Source organism: Nycticebus coucang, chromosome 2 (assembly GCF_027406575.1).
Source record: "Nycticebus coucang isolate mNycCou1 chromosome 2, mNycCou1.pri, whole genome shotgun sequence".
NCBI lineage: Eukaryota > Metazoa > Chordata > Mammalia > Primates > Lorisidae > Nycticebus > Nycticebus coucang.
In genome coordinates, this window is record NC_069781.1 from 134,781,541 (window position 1) to 134,805,012 (window position 23,472).

The 23,472-nt window shown below is 49.5% G+C and overlaps 1 protein-coding gene across 2 annotated transcripts in view; it reads left to right on the top strand.

Moving 5' to 3' along the window:
- Positions 1-23,472, top strand: part of ENTREP2 (endosomal transmembrane epsin interactor 2) — a 454,036-nt gene that overhangs the window by 419,214 nt on the left and 11,350 nt on the right. Inside the window, exons 5-7 of one of the 2 annotated variants that reach the window (XM_053581956.1) lie at positions 4,597-4,704; positions 15,186-15,346; positions 15,889-16,024. In XM_053581956.1, coding sequence (XP_053437931.1) covers positions 4,597-4,704; positions 15,186-15,346; positions 15,889-16,024 — 405 coding nt within the window. The remainder of the gene's footprint in view (positions 1-4,596; positions 4,705-15,185; positions 15,347-15,888; positions 16,025-23,472) is intronic. The other variant, XM_053581957.1, reaches the window with a different exon arrangement.

Below are 23,472 nucleotides of genomic sequence, written 5' to 3' on the forward strand. Positions count from 1 at the left end.
CAGCACTGTATACAGGGCGATAAACTAAGACTCTGGATATAAAAAAACAAAAAAAAAAGGAGTGGGGCATAATTAGCCCTAGACTGAGCCCTGCCTCAGTTGTACCTAAAATGTTTTAAAGTCAAGACTTTCTCAGTTCTCTGCCTTCACATTTGCACCGGGCTACGTAACTTGGGGAATGTGTTTAAACACCACGTGTTTCCTATTTTCCATAATGTCATGTCGTAATCACACCTCTTTACCATTTCAAAAAGTGGGCTTGAGAGCTGAAGAGCAGGTTCTGAGAAAGGGGATCAGGCGTTGACTTCTGTAGGAGAACAGGAAATTTCCTAGAGGACATTACAGATTAGAATATGTGGGCTCTTGTGTACAGGAGCAGCCCGGGGGATGCTGCAGACTCTATGGCCACGTGGACGCGTTCTAGCACGTGCACAGTTCACGTCCGTGGGACAGCGTTTCCCTTCTGCTGGAGGATTTGCCAGTCCCTCCATTGAAACTAATCTTACAAGTACTGAAGTCTTTCTAGAATGATCTGTCTTTCCTGATAGCTTTTTGAGTACATACAATATTTCATACACTTGTGCATGAAAAAGGTTTTATTGAAGGAAACATAATTGTTTTAATTTTTTGTCATTTTGTAAATCATGGTTATTTTTTCCTATTTCTGGCATGAATTTGAGAGTCAATTTTTCATGAATGAAGTACACTCAGATGGTTAAAACCTCATGAAGTGTATCCTCTACGATAGAATCTTGCTCTTTTTAGTTTTTATTTATAATGCTGAAAAGTGGCCAGTGATATAAGGCAAGAAAAAGAAAAGGTAACAAAATAGAAGGAAAGAGGGCAGTGCCTGTGGCTCAAAGGAATAGGCGCCGGCCCCATATGCTGGAGGTGGCGGGTTCAAACCCAGCCCTGGCCAAAAACTGCAAAAAAAAAAAAAAAAAGGAAGGAAAGAAATGGAACATTTGTAGATGGCCTGATAGTCTACATAGAAAAATCCCAAGGATTTTTCAAAACAATTACTAGAACAAATAACTTCAGCAAAGCTCACAAGATAACAGATAAATACATAAAAATCAACCACATTTCTATATATAACGATGAACATGTTGAAAATGACATTAAAGATACAAAAATAAACCTCAATCTGAAACTCATACCTTATTCAAAAATTAACTCAAAATGGACCATGGACTTAAATATAAAACATAAAAGTATAAAATCTTTTACAAAAAATAGAAAATCTTTAGGCCAGGTGCAGTGGCTTCCACCTATAATCCTAGCACGATGGGAGGCTGAGGCAGGAAGATCCCTTGAACTCAGGAGTTCAAGACCAGCCTGAACAGGAGTGAGACCCTATCTCCAATAAAAATAAAAAAATTATTTAGGTGTAGTGGCAGGCACCTGTACTCCTAGCTACTCAGGAAACTGAGGCAGGAGAATCGCTTTAGCCCAGCAAGGCTTTGTCTCAAAAAAATAAAGAAAGAGAAAATGACAGTTCCAGGGCTAGACAAAGAGTTCTTAGACTCGACACTGAAACCTTGATCATAAGAGCAGAAATTGATAATTTGGGTCTCACAAATATTAGAAACATTTGTTCTGTGAAAATTCATGTGTAATGCGCTGAAGGTTTGTGTCCCTCCAAAATTTATGAGTTGAAATCCTAACCTCCAATATGTTATTAGGAGGTGGGGCCTTTGGGGGCTGATTAGATGATGAGAGTAGAGCCCTTGTGAATGGAATTAGCACCCTTAGAAAAGGGACCCCAGAGAGTTCTCATACTCTTTTGCTGCCAAGTGAAGACACAGCGAGAAGTCGGCCCTCTGCAGCCAGCAGGGAGACCCAACAGGAATCCCGCAGGCTTGGGTGGCGCCTGTGGCTCAGTGGGTAGGGCGCCGGCATATACTGAGGGTGGCGGGTTCCAGCCCGGCCCCAGCCAAGCTGCAACAAATAGCCAGGCGTTGTGGTGAGCACCTGTAGTCCCAGCTACTCGGGAAGCTGAGTAAAAACCTGTACAATCTCCATGCAAAAACCTATACAACCTCCAACTCCTCACCTAAGCCCAGGAGTTGGCGGTTGCTGTGAGCTGTGATGCCACAGCACTCTACTGAGGGCGATAAAGTAAGACTCTGTCTCTAAAAAAAAAAAAAAAAACCCCACAGGCTGGCACTCCTGTCTTAGCCTCCCAGACTTCAAACTGTGAGAAATGAATGTTTGTTGTTTGAGCCACCCAGTCTATGGTATTTTTATTAGAGCAGACTGAGCTAAGACCCCCTGTGAAACAGAGAAAAAGAGGAGCTGTGTGAAAAAGGACCAGTACTTAGAATACGTAAAGAACTCTCAGAAGTCAGGCAGTGCCTGTGGCTGAAAGGAGTAGGGCACCAGCCCCATATGCTGGAGGTGGCGGGTACAAACCCAGCCCCCACCAAAAACTGCAAAAAAAAAGAACTCTCAGAAGTCAATAGTAAAAAAAGCAAACATTCCAATTAAAAAATGGGCAAAAAACATGAACAGACATTTTACTGAAGAGAATATAAAGATGACAGCATGTGAAAAGATTGTTCAACATTGTTAGACACCAAGATTGTTCAATATCGTTAGACACCAAGATTGTTCCACATCATTAGACACCAAGATTGTTCAACATTGTTAGACACCAAGACTGTTCAACATCGTCAAACAACAAGATCATTCAACGTCATCATACACCAAGATTGTTCAGCATCGTTGGACACCATTTAATTTAATTTAATGCAGATTAAAACCAAGATATCATTACTCACCTGTCAGAATGGCTGTTATAAAAATAGCGACACCAAATGTTGACAGTGATTCAGGGAAACTGGATCAATCATACATGGATTGTGGGAATGCAGAATGGTTCAGCCACTCTGGAAAGAAGTGTATTAGTTTCTTTTTTTTTTTTTTTTTTTTGGCAGTTTTTGGCTGGGGCGGGGTTTGAACCCGCCACCTCAGGCATATGGGGCCAGTACCCTACAGTGCCACAGGCACTGCCCAGTTTATTAGTTTCTTATCAAAATAAATATGTAGTGACCATCCCACTTACCAGTTGTACCCTTGGGGATATATTCCAGAGAAATAAAAACTTACATTCATGCAAAAACCTATACGCAAATGTTCATGGGAGTTTTACGGTAGGCAAAAACTGGACACAGCTGAGATGCTCCTTGGTTGGTGATGATATGTCCAGTGATACGTCCAGTACCGTGGAATACTCAGCAGTGCAAGGGAATGAACGAGTGATATACACGTCAACTTGGATAAATTTATGCTGAGTAACAAAAGCCAATTCTGAAAGGTTACGTGCTAGATGATTCCATTTATGTCGTATTCTTGAAATGACAAAGTTATAAAAATGGAGAACAGTCTAGTGATTAGCAGGGGATAGGAACCTAGATTGAGGGGGGAGCAGAGAGACCGGGGATACCCTGGGGGACCTGCATGGCCATGGAACTATTCCGTGCCTTGACCGTTCCCTTGTCAGCACCCTGGCTGTGATACCAAGCTATGGTTTTGCAAGATGTTACCACTGAGAGGAGCATGAAGACTATTCAGGATCTGTCTCCATGAAGAGCAGAAGTTGATAATTTGGGTCTCACGAATATTAGAAACGTTTGTTCTGTGAAAACTCATGTGTAATGAGCTGAAGGTTTGTGCCCCTCCAAAATCTGCAATTATCTCAAGAAAAAAGTTTAGGCCAGGCGTGGTGGCTCACGCCTGTAGTCCCAGCGCATGGGAGGCCAAGGCAGGTGGACTGCCTGAGCTCAGAGGTTCGAGAACAGTCTGACCAGCAGTGAGCCAGAGTAAGACCCCATCTCTACTAACATCAAAAACAGCCGGACGTTAGCCGGGCGTTGTGGCGGGCGCCTGTAGTCCCAGCTACTCGGGAGGCTGAGGCAAGAGAATCCCTAAAGCCCAGGAGTTGGAGATTGCTGTGAGCTGTGTGAGGCCACGGCACTCTACCGAGGGCCATAAAGTGAGACTCTGTCTCTACAAAAAAAATAAAATAAAAATAAAAAAAAAAACAGCCAGATGTTGTGGTGGGCATCTGTAATCCCAGCTACTGGGGAGGCAATGGGAAAGAGCATCGCCAGAGGAAGAAGAAAATGAACAAAAAAGAAAGGGTACTTCAAACTAAGAAGAACGAACAAGCAAGCAGAAAGTAAAAATAAAAAAAATTTTTTTTAAAAAGAAAAAAGTTCAAACACTTGGCATTTTATTAAACACTCATCAAAATGTTGAGTTACAGGTTGCGATTGATAAAAATTTCCCACCTCCTTCAATGTCGGTCATCTCAAGATATTTTAGACATGTTATTGACACCCTAATAATTATCAAAATTGTAAAATACATCACTGAATATCAAGAATAATTCAATCGGCCCTGTAAAAGAATAAACAGACATCTGTATTAAAGAACAATTTTTATCAGGAAAAACACACGTACACACACACAAAGAAAAACTATGACATGAATGGCAGCTGGCCACTCGCGTGCTGGGCCCGACAGAAGAGCCAAGGGTTCTGCCTCTGGGCTGTCAGACGAAGCTGATGTTCTCCGCATCTTTCCCCACAGGAACTCCTCTTCAGTGTGTGCGCCCTCAATGTCCTGTCCACCATCGTGTGTGCGCTGGCCACAGCCATGTGCTGTATGCAGATGGTCTCCACCGATGTCCTGCAGATGGTGAGTGGCACCCTCCTGCCCAGGCACACTCAAAATGGCAGGCCTGACCCCCTTCTTTAGTGGTTTAAAACCAGCGTAGCAATGAGTACCCCCCACCTCCAGCCGTCTGAGTAAGAGCAGTGGGCCCTGACAGCCTGAGGTATCTGGGGGTCACCGTGCCACCCTCTGGAAGACAAAGAGTCTGCACGTGTGGTGCCTTCAGTGTGCTTATATGAGCTTTGCGTCAGAAGGTCCTGACGCTGTTGTGTCCTCCTGGATGGCCCCTGGCATGTGCTCCAGAGTAATTTTAGTCAGCATCCTGCAGCCCTAGACGTCCTCTGGGCCCTGATCTCCAGAGCAAGTTACTGTCTTTGGGCTTCAGAATCAAGTCTCTTTTAATGAAGACAGTTTAGGACTGCTAGAAAATGGTTTCTTCTGTCACTGAAAGCTGTCAATGTGTGCTTTTTAGATTTGTTAAGGAGCATTGAGCTCATAGTCCAGCCGTCCGCCACCCCTGCCATCATCTGTCCTTTGGCCGAGGTCTCATAGAGGAAGACCTGATGCCCCCCCAGGAGGCCAGCAGGCCGGGATCAGGGTCACTGCTAACACACGTTACAGTACATGGGTTACTGATATGCAGATCATAAATCAGGAGGGCTCTTGTTTTTATGTGAGTGGGACACGGCCGACTGCTCAGATCTGCCGCTGAGCTCAGTACAGTGAAGGGGAATTGATGGGAAGATGCTGTTCTTCAGAGTTGAGCATAGGAATCTCTCTGTGCGTCTCTCTCTATCTCTCTATCTCTCTGTCTCTCTCTCAGCATGCCCCTTTGAGACCTACCCTGCCTCTCACTCAGTGGTTCCAGTTGTCCTTACAGCAGCTTTCTTGTGTATGCTTCTGTCTGTCCGCCCTGTGGCAGGACATCAGTTAATCAAGACACTGGGCAGAGCGCGTCATTACTGAGACGTTACAGATTCATTGGTCCTAACTGCAAACTGCGGGTAGTCTCTCCTCCCATGTGCATGTGCACGGCTGTCGCAGCCAGGCTGACCTTGCTGAGAAGTCACAGTTATTCAGTAGCAGTGAACTTCTGCCCTTTCCATCAGGCCCTTGTGTGGGTGATTTTCTCCAGCATGTTGTGTAAAGGAAAGGTTAAGTACCAGGGTTTTTTTCTGGCCTCGGCAGATTTTACTATTCATCTGTGACTATCACATAAATTTGCCCAGACTCACAAAACTAAAGGGATGCAAATGCTAAAAGTCTACATTCCCCTGGTGTTGTTTTGTTTTGTTGAGACAGAGTCTCAGTATGTCGCCCTCGGTAGAGTGCTGTTACATCACGGCTCACAGCAACCTCAAACTCTTGGGCTTAAACGATTCTCTTGCCTCAGCCTCCCAAGTAGCTGGGACTACAGGCGCCCACCACAAGGTCAGGCTATTTTTTGGTTGGAGTTGGCATTATTGTTTGGCAGGCCTGGGTTGGGTTCGAACCCACCAGCCTTGGTGTATGTGGCCGGCGCCCTAGCCCCTGAGCTACAGGCACCGAGCCCATTCTCCTGGTTTTAAGCATAAAATAAAAATTGCCAATTAAATAATAACATATAATCTCACGATGAGACGCATATACTTCTAACAGAGACACAGAGTCAGTCTGTAGTTGCCATGCATGGGACTCGGACAGACCTGGAGCCCGGGTCTGAAGTCCGGTGTGTCTGAACCTGAGTCCCATCTCCTCTGTGTGTGAAGCAAGTGCCTCTGGGCATGTCACTGTACCTGCTTATGCCCCAGTTTCCGCATCCATGGAGTGGAACTACTGGAATGCTGGGTGATCCCTCAATAAATGGAATCCATCTGATTTCTAAACGTGGAAGGGATATCAGTTTGCTGCCGGCACACTGCAGTGGTGGCTGGGAATGCAGTGCTGCCTTGCTGGGCTCTGTCAACTCTGAAGTGCTCAGTAAAGTAGTGCAGTGGTGACTGCACCTGCTGTCAGAAGCTGGGGTTTCATTGCTGAGTAGCTTATCAGTTAGTTTGCATCAAAGCCCTAACTTGGAAGTGGAAATATCAGCGTGTCCTGCTGGCAAGTCCTGCCCCCCTCCTCGTGAGGCCCTGGCTGTGCTGCTGGGCTTCAGAGTCCCAGGGAGGCAAAAGGGAGCTAGTGGTGGGTGGCCACAGCGCCGGGGGGCCCAGCACACCAGGCTGTTGGTCCTTATCTCCTCGGCTCTGAGTAAGATCCAGTGTCTAGTGTCGTTGCCCGCTGTGCCCACAGGGCCCTGAGGGGATGAATCTGACATTATGTGGACATGGGCTGTGGAAGCCCTTGATGGCCACATGGAATTCAGCTTTAGCTGCATAGGTCAGAGGCTTGGGCCAGGCTGGCCGCAGAGTGTGTCCCTAGAGGGTAGGGAAGGCCAGCTGAGCGGGGAGCAGACGGAGAGGCTCAGGAGGATGCCTCCGAAGCTCCTTTTAATTTTCTTAGTTCATTCATTACCTTCTTTAATAAAACATAGGATCACTGAAACCAGTAAATTAACACAGCAATATATAAATAAAAAGTTAATAGTCTCTCTTCTCCTACCCTCGTCACTGCCAACACGTGGAAGCCAATACTGCCATGCCTTTAATTTCTTGGTGTTGAAATAAACACGTATAAATAGTCTCTCTGCCAGTTTTTCTCCCTCCTTTCCTTCTTTCCTCCTTCATCTCCTTCCTCCTCTCTGCCTTCTTCCTTTATTTCTTCCTTTTAGCCAAAATGGGATCTCACCATTCATGCTGCTCTGCTGCTAGATTTTATACCCTGAAACTATCACGCACATCTCTTTAGGTAAATATGTAAAGAAATTATTTTAATCTTCACTGATCCATCATATGGACATTTGCTTGAATATTGTTTTCTGGTTGGTTTGGGGTTTTTTTGTGCAAATGGAGCCACAGTGAGCCCCTGGTAATGCAGCCAGAGCTCTTTCAACCACCCTTTGCTGAGCTGACTGTTCGTCACCTCCAGATGTCTGTGGTACACACTGCCTGCTGCCCACAGCACAGTTCCCCACTAGCGCCCAGCCTCTCCCGTTCACCCCCACATCATTTCTGCTCCCAGGAGATGGATCATAAACTTTCCAAGGGATAGTCGTAGCTATTCCTGAACTATTTTCTATCAGTGGTGTTTGGATTGCAATCATACATTCTAGAACTATATAAGCCAATGAAATATGAATGTAAAAAGATAATGTGTTTCTGTTATGACAAAATTGAGTGCTTTCAAAAGGTTCATTGCAAGAGTGTCAGTGAATACACTGCTGTCACCTGAGTGGTGGATGAGATGGCTACAAGGGCTTGGGAGTAACACTGAAAAATAAATAAGGGGTCTGCACACACATTGCTTGGTAAATGCCTCTGTGGTCTAGCTCTGCTTTGAAAACACAGAAAAGGGAGGTTAGGTAATGTGTGCTGTGGATGTGCTCACCCAGGAGAGACCACCAGGCAGTCCATGTGGCAGCCTCTGAAGCACAGGAGAAGCTCAGCCTGCCCTGGACAGTTCAGCCGACCTGTATGTCCTCACTCCTCCACATCCGTGAGTTCCAAATCCATAGATTCAACTAATGTAAATTGAAAGTGATCTTTTAAAACCACAATAAAAATAATGCAAATTAAAAAAAATAAATAGTAATAACTATTTATTTATATACATTTACCTTATATTAAGGATCATAAGTTGTGGGAGATAGATAGGTTGGCTTCTCAGGGGGGCGCCCCACCTCAATCTGGGGGTATCCAAGTGACAGGGTGCAGACCTGCAGTCCCTGAGGGCCCCTCAAGACCAAAGAAGACCCAGACAGGATGGACTGTCCACTGTGGCCTGAGAGACAGCAGGTGGGTGGGACTGAAGCAGAGCTGAAAGCTTGGAATTCCTGCTCTGCTGTTAGAGGAGGGAACCTGGCTTACTGCCCCTGCAGGCATAGAGCTGGTTTTCCCCTTTTTCTAAACACATTGTAGCCAGTTTGTTAACAACCCCCTGCATTTTACCCAGCCTCCCTCTCTATCTATAATCTTCCTGGGGACTTGGAATTCTTTTAACCCTATCTTTTGGCATTTTTGCATTTTGCATATGTGCTTTTGTTAGAAATCAATAAAAGCCTTCTGAAGAGGTCAGAGAATTGCGGCGTGAGATAATGTGCCTTTCTCCTGCACTCTCAGACTCTCTGTCTTAAATTAGTGCAGCTTTTGTCATTTTCCTCAAGTGTCCTTCCCAGGGGGCTCTCAACCAGGTTGGGGGGCCACTCATCAGACCCCAACAATTAAGTAATCTATGGGGGGATGGGCACCGGTTCTGTGCAGAGCATCCACTGATTTGGGAGTCCTGGAATCAGTTCCCCATGGATACGGAGTCACAACGGTATGTATTTTTTTTTTCTTTTGCCTGGAGTAGGAGATTAGGGGATTGGATAAAAGGTGTCTTGACATAAAATTCATATACCATGTAATCCACCCATTTAAAATTCAGTAGTTTTAATATACAGGATGTCCCTAAAGTTCATGAGCAATATACTATGTTAAACTATTTTAAGTTGCACACAGACTTTATGTTCACCCTGTATTTATGGAGTTGTGTATATATATTCACCACAATCAATTTTATAAGATTTTTATCACCCCCCAAAGAAGCCATATGCACTTTAGCAATCACCTCTGTCTCCTTCCCTACCTTTAGCCGTGGGCGATCGTTTCTACATTCATGAATCTGCCTGTTCTGGACATTTCATATAAATGCAATGATACAGTAGATGGCCTTTGGGGCCTTTCGATTAGCCTGACACTTTGAAGGTTCATTCATGTCTCCCATGCACCCATACATCCCTCTTCTATGGCTGAACCACCTTCCATTCTGTCACTATACCACATTTTGTTTAGGAGGAGGTGTTAGGAATCTATGAAGGGCAAGAGCACGTCTTGCAAAGAACCTGTAACCCCTTTCTTATTTCTGTGGACCAGCAAAGTGGGATAATTAACAGTTGGTGGAACTCACTTAATGAATGCGTGTGCCTGCGAGATGCAAAGTGTTGGATCTGTTGTCAAAATTGATGGAGCTGAGTTACTCTAGTGTGTGTGGAAATAGTAGCAAAAGATACACCATTCAGTGTATGGATATCATCTAGTGCAGGAGGCTTTTTACCTCTTAAGTGCCTACAATCTTGTTTTTTTAGTTTTACTTTTTAAATGTAATCTCATTTATCCATTCCATCATTTCCCTCCCCACTCACTTCACTGCCAGTCACTTTAGCATAGGAACATCATCTGCTATTACCTGCATCGCTGTTAGGCCCTTGCTTGTTAACTTCATCTTTTATCATTGTCAGTTACATTCTCCCCTCAAGTCACATGCCTGATGGAGCAGAACCCTGTAAGGAAGTGCAGATGGGGCACTGTGACCTCCACGCACTCGGAGACGGTGGGCTTATACGTGTGCTGGCCAGTCAGGGCTGTGACACACTGGAAGCCGCAGAGTCCCCCGTGGTCACTGGTATCTTCTCTCTGCCTCACCCCCGTGTTGGCTGCACTTGCTGAAGAGCTTTTCTGGGACCCCCAGTGACCTTGAAGTCCTTTAGACCTGGGCTCAACAGAACCATCTCGGGCAATAGATGCTACTCATCCACCAGACCAGGCAGCTGATGAATCTGAACAGCTCGGTAAAGCAGTCGTAAAAGTGATGTGTACAAACAAATCTTTCATTTTGACTTTAACTATGCTAATGAGCGTTTGTGTACTAGTTACTCTATTTGAGGCCATGACCATCCCTTTGGCTGTGGATCTGTTTGGTGTGCCCGGTTGTATTTCTTGCATAAACGTCATGGAAATCATACCATCTATGTCTTCCAGATTCAGTTCCTTGAAAGTGGAGCCAGGCATGGGAAGTGATCTGAGTGCAGAACTTCCCTAGATGTTTATAATTCTCTCTACTCTCTTAGAACTGCCTTGCTGTGACCTGATTTGGCAGCAATTTCTGCTTAGCTACTCTGCTTCATCGAGTCTTTCTAAAGCATCCAGGTGGTTTTCACAGTCTGCATCTGCATTTCATACAATTACAGTAGTAACTAAAACTTCAGCCCTGGGTGAGCATGGAATGCACCTGGCAGGCCTGGAGAGGAGCAGGGCAGGCAGATGTCACCCAGGGTCAGGACCACAGAGGAGAGCTCCAGCTCCTTTGAGTGGGCAAGGAAGTGGTGGTGGGGGGGGGGAAGCAGTCGATTTAAGAAAGTTTCTACATGTAATAAACCTGCTATTTCTACCAAGGCTAAGGAAGGGCAGAGGAAAAGGGCTTTTCCCTATATTTCTTAGTCTTTCTGGAAAATCTCAGGGTATGGCAGGAAAACTGGGAGAGGGCGCTATGTCCCCGGGGAGCACGGAGGGCCCTTACTGGCCAGGAGCAGGCTGGGGGAAAAGGGAGGTGAGCAGACCTGGGCTGGGCAGGGGGAAGGCTGCTAGAAACCACAGGTGTTCTTGGGAATCCCAGCACCTGACTCCAGCCCTGACACCTGGCCCACCCACCACCCTAGTCCCCAACGCTGGAAGGAGATGGAGGGAAGAACTCATACTCATGACACAAGCCTCCCTTTAGCCATACAATGATGCCTTGTGGATTTGTGATTGAGAAATGGTGCTTCTATGGGACAGTGGCTGTGCACAAGGCCAGCATGTGCTCACCATCCTGCAGGCCCCCCGTGGTCAGGCAGGGCCCAGAGACCCCTGACATTCCATCCTCTTCAAGCTCTCTCTTGGATCCTAGACCCTTAGCTGTGTTGATAAACTGAAATTTTAGGGGCTCCATGTTAAGTGGGCCTTCAGAAGCTGCACGAGGCCGGGTTGCCTGAGGTCTTATCTACCTCGCTTTTGGATGTACCTGGAAGGCCAGTACACACCTAAGCTGAGGTCCCTTCTCCCCAGAGCAAACCACAGCATGGGCTTTTCTGTAGCAGGGTTTCCAGTGCTCACTCCTGTTGTGTGGAGTCAGCCCTGGGCACTAGTGATGTGCACGTCCAGTGGGGTGAACACCTCAGCTGGTACCAGGCACAGATGTTCCATTGTCACCACACAAATCAAGGATCAGATGAGACCATTACAGGTGGCCTCAGGCAAGCAGAACCATTTGAAGTGATAATTCAGAGCCTCTTTTCTGCCTGCCATATCCAGGCGCCGTTCAACTTTGGCCATAAATATGTACATGTGAGGCTGTGCACACATTCACGTGGAGCTGGGGCAGGTGCAGGGAGGGTGTGGGCCGGCTTTCCATCTTGCTGGGGTCATAGACACTTGTGCTGCATCCTGAGGGATGATTGGGAGGTGCCAGATGTGGAGGAGGAAAGGTGTTTGGCATTTGGGGTTGTGTGGAGCAGGTCTGTTCAGGGAAAGTGTAGAGTTTGGGACACTGGTTGATTAGGAAGGTGGAAACTAGTTTGGATTCAGTGAGTGAGGGTCTTGCTCATAAGCCTGCTTTCAATGACCTCATCTGATTGATTTAAAAATAGCTCTGCTGGCAAGATGGAAGCTGAGGCCCAGAGGCAGAGAGAATCCAGGCAGAGAGACAGGAGGGAGATGCTTCTGCAGGGGAAGGATGGCAGATGCTCCCGCAGGGAGGAGATGTGGGGCTGGATGGAGGCGGCCTGGCAAGGAGCAGATGTGAGCCAGCACCTGCTGGGCCCGAGGTGGGAGTACAGAGACGGGTAAAACAGAGACCTCCCCAGGCGGTCAGGAAAAGCAATTGCCTTTAGGAGCTGGTGACTCGGTACCCAGCGGCGGGAGGCTCAAGGACAAAAGGGAGTACTGAGATTGTAGAGATGAGAATCGGCTGGAGTGAGGAGCAGCAGAGGACTGCAGCTCCCTTCTCCCACCGCCGGCCTTCGGGCTCCCTCTGGCGCCCCCTGTAGGTAGAAGCCGACATGCAGCCCCTGCAAGGGAGCCTGGGAAATGTAGTCCTCGGACTTCCAGACTGGGCTCCTGGGAGATGTAGTCCGCAGACTCCCAACCCCAGCCCCCAGAGCAGAGGGCAGAGCTGGTGACCTTGGGCTGCCAGCAGGTCCTGCCCTCCTCAGACACTGATGGAGGGCAAAAGAAGGAAGCGGGCAAGCGTGACTTGCAGGCTTCTTGTGGGGGCGAGCCAAGGCTGGGATGTTTCCCTGAAGGTGGGGACATCATGGCCCTGGAAGGGCAGTCTGGAGCTGGCCCAGGTGCAGAGCCTGCCCTTCAGCCTTTACAGAGGTTGAAGCCTGTGGTGTGTGGCCGAGTCTTCTTGTGTGAACCTGCCGATAGGATCATTTGGGGCTCCTCAATTGTCCTGAACGTGCTTGTTCTCTTTACAGGTGGAATTCTGCCTTTCGCAGGAAAGCATCCAGGCATCTCCGTGCATTTCATTTTACTTGAATATGTTACTGGATTTTTTCTAACTTCTGATAGAAACTAATTCAGAATATTTACTTATTAGACCTCAAGGACATTTGCCATCATCCTAGCTGCTTAGCTATGTGCGGGAGGCATCAGGAGTAAGCTTTCTGAGGCAGAGCGTGACAGACACCCATTCGGCCTGCTGGTCACTATTGATTTGCCTCTGTTTAAACACAGCTGTGGGCCACACCAGGTGGAAAGGCAATGAGCATGCACTGTGTGTCAGGAAGATCCGAGGGACCCATTCTTAGTCTGATGTGTTAGGAGAATCCGAGGGACCCATTCTTAGTCTGATGTGTTACTTGTTTAGACGTGGCCACCATCCTTTCCCCATCAGCCTAGAGCACAGTGATTTCACAACATTTTGACCATGTTCAGAATAGCGACCTTACCCATACTAGTGCAAAAGTCCTCTCACATCCTGGCCTCTATCAGCTGCAGTCCAGCCCACCCCTACTGCCAGAAAGCACTTCCTACCATACAGCTCCAGTGCCCCTACTCCCAGGCTCCAACCGTCTCACTGGCTCCCTAGTGCCTCACAATGAAGAGGATACATAGATGTTTGTTTGTTTTGAAACTATTCCCCAGGCTACAGTGTCATGGCCTTAGCCTACCTCACAGCAACCTCAAATTCCTGGGCTCAAGTGATCCTTCTACCTCAGCCTCCCAAGTAGCTGGGACTACAAGTGCTTGCCACAACACCTGGCTAATTTTTCTATTTTTGGTAGAGAAAGGGTCTCGCTTTTGCTCAGGCTATTCTTAAACTCCTGAGCTCAAGGGCTCCTCCCACCTCAGCCTCCCTGAGTGCTAGGATTATAGGCATGAGTCCCCGAACCCGCCCAGCCTATTTGCTTTTCTTAAACAGGCTCGTCACTGGCTCACCTGTTCATGAGCCTGGGCACCTTGCTGCAAGGGCACGTGTTGGAATCCTGCCAATCATTCAAGGCCCTTTGGATGTCACCTTCCTCATGAGCCCTTTGAGGACTCTGGTTTCCATACAGTGCTTGGATACTTCACTGTTGTCTAATGGCGCTGTCCTTGACCATGTGGGGGGGGGGGCTGGGTCCTTGTCTTGCCCCCCCAAATTCTTCTTCTTCCTTCACCTGCTATTCAGTGGGAGGTCCCAGAGCATGGAGCTGTCATAGCACAAGGTCTTTTGGCACCTGTGGCCACTCAGAGGAAGGTGCCCAGCCCTAGCGCAGGGTCCCAGGCATCTCCACACCACAGATAACCTCCGGGCAGCAGGCACTTGAGGGTGGGAAGAGAAGCAGTTATTGGTAGTACTTCAGAAATGGAAAACTGGGCAAAGACAGAGTTCATTTGTTTAAGTGATTTTCATTTCACATTGCTTAAGCAGCACCTCAGTGCTTAAGGTTGCCCCATGGAATGTTCTAGAACTCACAAAGGTGTGTCTCTTTTTTTCCTCACAGTAGTGTTTTATAAAGTATGTGCATCCTACAGAACTGCAAAGTATTTAGAATACCGTGTGTCCATAGGGCCCATAGTGAAAGATGTGAGATGCGTTAGATTAAAGGATTAAATAGTTAAATGAGTAATTCATCACAGGCCTTCTCAGAGCCTTTAACACATTAATGAACATTGTAGAGCTCCAAAAGGGAATATTTCAGGAATATTTCCTGAATATTTCCCACATGTATTTCAGGAATTTCAGGGGCAGGGCGAGACATCTCGAGAGTCTGGTGATTTCTCAGAACACATGTGGGGAGGCACTTCTCAAACTGTGGACCTCAGGCACCTTCACCAGCACACCGTCTCTGAGTAGTGCAATCAGAGGAGCTGGGCTTGGCGGTGGGGAGAGCGTTAAAGACTTTCTGGACTGTATTTTCCCTTTAAAAAGAAAAAAAGAGGTATTCTGCATAACAGTGTGGGCAACAGTGTAATGAGGCTTCCAAGGCAAGGTGTTCCTAAAGTGTGTGCTTAGCCGTCATGGCTTGACAGTTTAAATTACAGACATTCTATAGCAATCATTAAAGTTTATGTATAATTGGCGTAATTAGACACAAGCCACACAAGATGTCCCAAATAATGCTGATTGTCTCTGGTTTCTAGTTCCTCCCGCAGAGGACTCATCCTGCTAACGCTGCCTGCATGACCCCCCACGGCACCGTCCTGCACCAGACCCTGGATTTTGACGAGTTCATACCCCCGCTCCCACCGCCACCTTATTACCCTCCGGAGTACACCTGTACGCCCTCCACTGAGGCCCACAGGTGGGTCTCCCGTGGATGCCCCATCTTAGCAACAGTCACTGGGAGGTGGATGTTGGCAAGACCTGCTCTCTTGCAGGGGACAGGTTGACCAGGAGCCAGCACAGACCAGTGTGCTGTGTCAGAGGACAGAGAAGGCATAGAGAATGGAGCCATGCTCAGCCACGGAGCATTTCTGACGGTGTCTCTGCAGGGCAGCCCATGCAAACCTACAGGCAGACAAGAGAGCTCCACTAAGTTCTGCGATGCACAGAGCCACCAGCATCGCATCAGTCATAGAAGATGGAAAGTTTAATTAAAGTTTTAAGTAGCTATATGATTGTTTTACTTTTAATGGACACGGCCATAGAGTTTATTGAAAATGTTGATGTCTCTCCAGTAAAAAGCAGGAGTAAAAACTGCCTGCTGAATTGTCTTTTATTCTCAACCATGGCAAGTATGGGGGGGACACCATGGCAGTCCACGTTCTAACTGCGGTGACAGAGATGTCGGCCACTCCGGTCCCTTCCTCAGGGAGTGACCATGTGACGGCTCTGCCTTTTCAGGGGCCTCCACCTGGACTTCGCAGCGTCTCCATTCAGCACCTTGTATGATGCGGCCATCAACAGCCCTGGCCTCCTCTACCCTGCCGAGCTCCCCCCACCGTATGAGGCAGTAGTGGGCCAGCCCCCTGCCGGCCAGGTGAGGCTCAGGCCCCAGATGGGGCCAGTTCCTGTGGAAGTGATGGGGTGCCTTTCCCACTTGCCCTAGAAAGCATCACGTCGTGGTCTGAGCTGGCTGTGTAGCTTCCCCTCTGAGTGCCCAGGACTCTGGGCTTTCAGCAAGCCTATGAGATGCGGGTCTCATTAGCCCTGTGCTGTACACAAGGCGCTGGGTTCAGAGACCAGAGCTTGCAGAGGTCCAGCCAGCCCTGAGAGCACAGTGTGGGTGCTTTCTTTGGTCGCCTTCCTGCAGCTATGTGTCACCACTCGGTTGTGTCTGAGCTTAGGGCTGGTCAGTGTATCCGGGGAAGAAGGAACTGGGATGGCTTCCAACCCATGGGCAGAACCCCCAGCAGCCAGGGGACCTTAGCCTGTGTTGACAACATGCTAGTATCACTGTCTACTGGGGAGGTGACACAGCTCTTCAGGCTCCCAGGTCCTGTCTGAGGCCGGAGGCTCCAGGCCAGGGAAGGGCCTCAGCTACCAGGGGTTTCAGCCCTCTCTGAGCCAGGTGTGCCGGGCACTCCCAGTGCCTCTCGGTGCCCCACTCATAACAGGCTCTCAGAAGGAGTCCATGGAGCCTCAGTTTCCACATGTGCTAAACAGGGATCATGAGATGAAATGGGGTATTGTCTGTAATGGACCCAACTCAGGACTTAACACATCGGAAGTTCTAAACTCAGCAAGAGCTAGTCATGCTTTGTCGGGTATTAGTTTCATTTATTATTATTTTTGTTTGTTTGTTTGTAGTTTTTGGCTGGGGCAGGTTTGAAACCGTCACCTCCAATATATGGGGCCAGCGCCCTACTCCTTAAGCCACAGGCACCACCCTCATTTTTGTTGTTGTAACTGCTGACTTTACTGGATGTGGAAGGATGCTAGCCAGAGCAGAGGGGTTGGAACACTTGGAAAGGTCATTGGCAGCTCAGTGCAAGACGGTAGTTAGGGGGATCCCAGGGCCCCTGGGATAGGGCATGGGTGGGGACACAGCAGTGAGCAGGGGCACAGAGGAGCTGGGGAGATATGCTGGGAAGGGGGCAGTGCCGAGGCAGTCCTGGGCTCTGGGCACCAAGCAGAGGAGTGGGCACCCAGGACGACCCTTCTTTGGATATCTCAATAGTCATGGAGCCCCCCGCTAGTATCTCTGTCCCAGCCCCTGGCTAGGCAGAGGCATGGATGTCAGGTCAGGCCTGGCAGGTCACCGCTTTCTCTACTGACTCCCACATATATAAGTCAACTGGGCACAGGCTCAGACCTTCTGATGTCACCTCCAAGCACTCATCTCTGCACCTTTGAGACTCTGAGGGCCCACGTGGCAGTGTAGTCCTTTTTCCAGCCACTGACTAAGGTGGGCTTGACGGTGAGGGACCTCTGTGGGTGGAGAAGTAGTTTCCACGTTGTCGGCACAGGCTCACAAGCCCTTAGAGACGATCGCGAGGAGAGCAGGGTCACCTTTTGCAGGCTGGGTGGTCTTAGGACAGGCAGAGATGTGCCTGCCTTGTGCCCAGCGGAAATGTGGGCAGCACGTTCAGATACTGTGAGCCTTCACTCACCGCAGGGAGGGAGTATTGCCATAGGGACCCTCCGAGGTGGCTTGTGGGGGGTGGGGACAGCAAGTCCTCCCACCTTCCCAGTGAGCCCAGGCAACCCTCAAATGAGCAGACAGTACTGAGCCCCCACCTTTGCATCTGCTCTCGCCCTGGACTGATGGCAACCCCCCAGGGTTCCCCCAGGCCAAGGGCTCTGTCTGCAGGAGATACAGATGTGTGGGAGCTGCCTGTAAGGAAGGACCTCGTCCCTGGGGGGCACGGCGTGGCCCTGAAACCTCATCCCTAACGCTGCAGGGGTGGAGGTGTCCTTAGATGAGTTTTAAGACTGAAGTAGGGACTTCCACCTTCCTGACTGCTTCATTGGTTTTTTGTTTATGATAAAAATTCAAATCACTATTATGGGTGGAGACTATTTGCTGTGCTAAGAGTTTATCATCAGTACACCAGGGCGCGGGGCATCCAGTGCACTGTAGGGCACTTGTCAGGGGCACAGGGCCTGTGTTTGGGGGGTGCAGGGAGGACCTGAGAGCTTGGGACAGGAGGGCTCCCTGGGAAGGGGACAGACTGTGCACAGGCTCAGAGGGAGGGAAGGAGCAGGGTGGGCCCTACGCACCCACCAGGCAGAGGGCCGCTCGGGACAAGCCTCAGGAGAGTGTGGCAAGGATGGACGGAACTTGCCTGCACGTCGCGGGTGGGATTCAAATGACTGTCCACCTGCTGGACAGATCTGTGGTTCTGCACCTTAGATTGGAGTTAGCCCTAGAGATGGTCACGGAACCTAGGAGGTGGGAGAGGGCTTCAAGGAATGACACCTATGACTGGTGGCAGAGGGGCAGCCAGCCCCCATGCCAGAGCACTGGGCAGGGTGGCAGAGAGCCTGGGTGCGCAGAGGCTAGCAGCTGGGGAAGGACGTGATGGGCAGCTGTGCCTGGAGGCTGTGATGGACCGATGCCAGGTCCCCCTCATTCACTGTGGAGGGGCTGTGGGTGACCTTGAGCCAAGAGCAGCTTTGATGGGACCAAGGGGCAGGAGACGGGTAGAGCTGGGCAGAGGTGTGGATAGGGCCCTGGGTTTTAGACTCCAGTGGGCCTCCCAGCCCCCGTCCCAGGACTTGTCCATCAAATCCCATGGTGGGCCCGCACCAGGGTTCCTGATGGTAGGCGGGGGCTAAGAATTTGCTCTCCTAACAAGTCTGGGCTCCTGCTGCCACCCCAGGGACTAGTGCTGTGAGAACAGGAGTAGATCACATGTGGGGACCTTTGGTGAGGAGGCTGGAAGACGACATGCTCTTTAGAGGAGAGTGGGGGGTGTGGGGCCTTGAGGGGTGTGGGTTTACCAGGCAGGTGTGGAGCAGCCCAGAGGGTGGAAACCTGTCTCTGCAGGGGCTGTGATTGTTCATGGCCTCCTTGGGATAGCAGGGCAACCCTGCCACTCCCTGTCTGTCTGCACAGTGACCTGGCCTGCTGCCATCACAGAGTTCCGGCTCTGTGCCAGGGACTGGGTTTAGGCGTGTTTCCCAGCCAAAGAGCAAGATTGGCTGGCACGCTGTGTACTATGCCATGGAGGGCACCAAGGCCAGGCATGGCGCCTGCTCAGGGCCCTTGGTCGCCCACCCACCACACAAGCCCCTGTGTGGAGCCCAGCCCCAGCTTCTGAGGGCCCCTGAGGGCTGAAAGTAGCTCTTAGGACCTGGGGAGACATTCAGCTTGCCACCCCGTATGGCCCATGGCATTTGTTGTGCTCTTTTCTCTGAAGAATAGAATATATTGGAGGACAATACTGGTTCTAAAGCCGATAAGACTCCCCCAGAACTCTTAGGAATTCTCCAAGCTGAAGTTTCTTTCACAGAATTTGGATGAGAAAAGCCCTGATGTCAAGAGCTTATCTCACATCAGCTCCTGTTGACTCAGAAAGCTCCAGCTCGCAAGTGCTATGCAGACATCTGAGTGAGTCTGTCTGCAGGGCAGTGTCCAATGATGAAGGGGTCTCCACGGCCCTTCGGCCAAGGCTCTCTGACCTGTGACTCACGAGCAGCACTTTTCAATTCCGTGGACATCTCCGGGAGTCTGGAAGTCAGTGAAGCCCATTACTGTCCAGAAGGGAGGCTGTGCCCAAAGCTGCTGCCCCCACCCCGGGTGCCTGTCCCACCTGGTGGACAGTGAGCACAGCCCCTTCATGGAAGGACCCTCTCCCTGGGTGCCCAGGAGGTCAGTTGCTTCCCCTTGTTAGACAAGTGGCGTATAAACCACCTGTCAGCGCTCATTTGGATGAAGAGAGGAAGGCAGACTAACCAAGGAGTGAGGGGCGGCTCCCCGCGGGGGCAGGAGACAAGCTCCCACTGGGAAAGTATTTTTAATGCAGGAAGGAAGAGTGCCCCACACTAGTGTGTTTTGACCCATTTGCCTAAATGGGGGAGCTGCATACATGAGCCCTTTCCAGCTGAGGTTTTGATGATTCCAGATTCCATACTCCTCAGCATTAAAGTGTTTGAGAATTTACCGGTCTAGTATTCTTGTTTTGCTGAGCAGCTTATGTTTCAGGGACCACTTACGACTGTGCAATACAAAACTGTGGCCTGGACAGAATCCTCTCCCATGGGGCACTAAGAGTTGGGCAGGGCAGGGACAAAGGAGCATTTCTGGGGTGTCAGAGGAAGAGTCGGGCCTGGCATTCGGGGTAGTCTTGGAGTATGTGAACGCAGGGGAGGTTTCCTCTTGCCGGACCAATGAGTCCATCATCCACCTGTCACCCAAGTCCAATCAATGGAAAAGTGATAAGAGATCAACAATTCCACTTTTTTTTACAGGAAAGCCAGCAATTCTGGAGAACAGGGAGCCTAGCTTGTCAAAGAGCTATTCTGCTCCCCTGTTTCCCTTTGTTACTTTTATACTCTCGCACTAAAAGCAGCATCAGCAGTGTTATTAATCACCATAGTATACATTAAACAGATCCCCCCTCACAGGTTATACAGATACACAATATCCCCCCCCCCATTGTAAAGTGGCTGTATCTCAAAGCATTCCTACTCTAAATGTATACTTAGTCCGTGGTCTGGGTCTGGAGTTGGGGTGGGGGAGTAAGGGGCCGCAGATATTGGTGTTGGAGCAGTCAGAGGAGCAGGTATGTTGGGGCTCCACAGAGACCACGCAAGCTGGGGCCTCAGCCAACATAAGTCTGGGCAGAACACTCTGTGATCCCCCAGAACAGGAGGTTTGTGAGTTGCTGTCACAAGCCCTGTCCCCATCCTCTCATCCTACTGGGAGGCTGCCCCAGCACCATAGTCCTTAGAGCGTCCCATCTCTTAGCTTTGTGACAGAAGGCCTTGTACACAAATGAACAACTCCAGATGGCAGCACATGGGCTCATCCAGCCCTGCCAGGGCCTGTCCAGCAGTGCCCTGTGGTAACAGTCATGTAGGAAGACAGTGGCCACCGTAAATCCAGGTGGGGGGTGCAGCATGGGCAGAGGCTCAGAGTGGGGGCACAGGAGGCCAGTTGAGGGGGGTGCGGGTACACCTCCAGAGTCACTGAAATCATTTGGGTGCACACTTGGTGACCTTGGATGTCAAACTGGAGAGGTACCTTTGAAGATCTGGCCTTTGGGTAGAATGACACAGCAGCGCTTCGGGAGTTTTGATGTGGTGGCGGTGTGGCAGGTGGAAAGGATACCCAGGCATGAACGAGGAGGCATGAGAAAAGAGATGAATGTGGCAGAGTACTACCAGCCCAGGTCCCGAAAGTTACTGTTTATGTGTTCAAAGGCATGGCCTTTGCATCCTAAAATCTGTTAGCAAAGTGTCTTTGAAGAACACCTCGAGCCCCTAAACTCTTAACTCACATTTTCCATGATTGCTGGTAATTGCCCCCAAAGAAAAGCTCTTCATAAATCTAGTAGTAGATGGCTGGCTTTCCCCAGGAGTGGGAAACTGACTACAGAAGGGGGTGGAATTTCCACGCCAGGTGTCTGAGCCACTGAGCTTCCTAAAAGAAAAGAAGATGAGGGGGAAGTTGAGTTTTTGCCAAATGCCAATTGACTTATCAATGACAATAACTGGTCAGAATAGCACATATGTAGATCAGTGAGTCCCAGGTGACCAATACCTGTCTTGGAATGTCCAGGTGAGGCGACACCTGTGGCCTGTCCTCATGACAGCCCTCACTTCTTCTTCTGCAGGGAGCTGTTTACAAGCTTTATTGCTGAACTCAAGTCTCAAATTAGATTCTATACTTCCTCCCCACCCCTTTCTATTGCCTTCATAGCTCATCAGAAAGGCTGTGTGTGGAACAGGTATTTTCCCCACAGCTTTAGTGTGGCGAGGTGGCTTTTGACATCAGAGAAGGCCAAATTTAAATTAAACCCTTGACACCCTGCTTTGAGAGGTGATGGATGCACTCCCAGGAGCTGTCTCTTCTCCAAACCAAGGCTGACCTGGAGCTAGAGGGAAGTGAGTGATGCTTCTGCAAAACAGGAAGCAAACCCAATTTCCTCCTGACATTGTCCCACTGTATATTTGATTTTTCTTGTTATATTTATCTGTCCTTATTACCAGAAGCTTTTTTTTTTTAAGTAGCAGGTTTCTAAGTTACTACCCACCCCTAACCCCAAATGAGAAAACGAAATAGAGGGTTAGCGATGGGAAGAAACATATGGGATGAAACAGACTTTCAGGGCATTGTTCTTTTATTGTGATTTAGCACAAGATTCTCAACAGCAATTTCCCAGATTAGTTATGGGCATGTAGAGATTACAGTGAAAGAGAAGATGGGGGTTGATGGTGATGGGAATTCTCCTCACTGGATTCCTGCCCTAGCAGAATGAGAGCGCTAAGGAAGAAAAGCAGCATGTCCAGTATTACTCTAAAGCAGGGGTCCTCAAACTTTTTAAACAGGGGGCCAGTCCACTGTCCCTCAGACCGTTGGAGGGCCGGACTATAGTTAAAAAAAAAACTATGAACAAATTCCTATGCACACTGCACATATCTAAGTAAAAAAACAAAACGGGAACAAATACAATCACACCACCTCATGTGGCCCGCGGGCCGTAGTTTGAGGACCCCTGTGATTCTAAAGCATCTAAATGGTATCAGAGAGATGCTTAGGCAGCTCTCAGCGTTCTCTTTATCTCAGAAGCGCCTCACAATCCCTACGCCTCGTGGGCAGCTGACACTCTTTGTGTCAGTGCCAAGGCCCAGGCCCCTGCCCAGCGCAAGCCAGGTTTGAAGAGGAGAGATGAAGGGTACCAGCCATCCAATTGACGTGGCAGGAGATGAGGGAGGCAGCAATGTAATTACCTGCGCCGGAACTGGACCAGCCTCAGGGGCCCACCTCACCTTCCGCAGCCTCCTCGGGAACTCATTATTGGCAAGCGCATCCCCAAACCAATTCTGAGATAACAGAAGGATCCAGAAATTGTTTTTGAGGTAGCAGAGCAGCACATGGCAGTGCCCAGGTGTGACGTGTGCAGTGCTGACCTCATCCGCACACGGCCTGCGCAGGGCCCCAGCGGCCCTCAGGCAGGGACGGTGGGCCTGGACCTGGCGGGATGAAAACTGTGCCGTGCATAGGACAGGCTGGGCAAGACGGGGCGGACAGCAGAGGGGGCCTAGCCTCTCCGAGAGGCCACCCGGGAAGAAAGCTACAGAAGCTCCACCACGATCAGCTCCATAGCCACCAGCTACAGCAGGACAGGGTGGCATTGGGCAGGATAACAGAGGCCACCGTAAATCCAGGTGGGGGGTACAGCATGGGCAGAGGCTCAGAGTGGGGGGCACAGGAGGCCAGTTGTGGGAGCTGCGGGCACACCTCCAGAGTCACTCAGGGCTGCAAGGCTCACGTTCAAACTGGCAGAGCATCCGGCGTGGAGCTGGACCCTGAGCCTG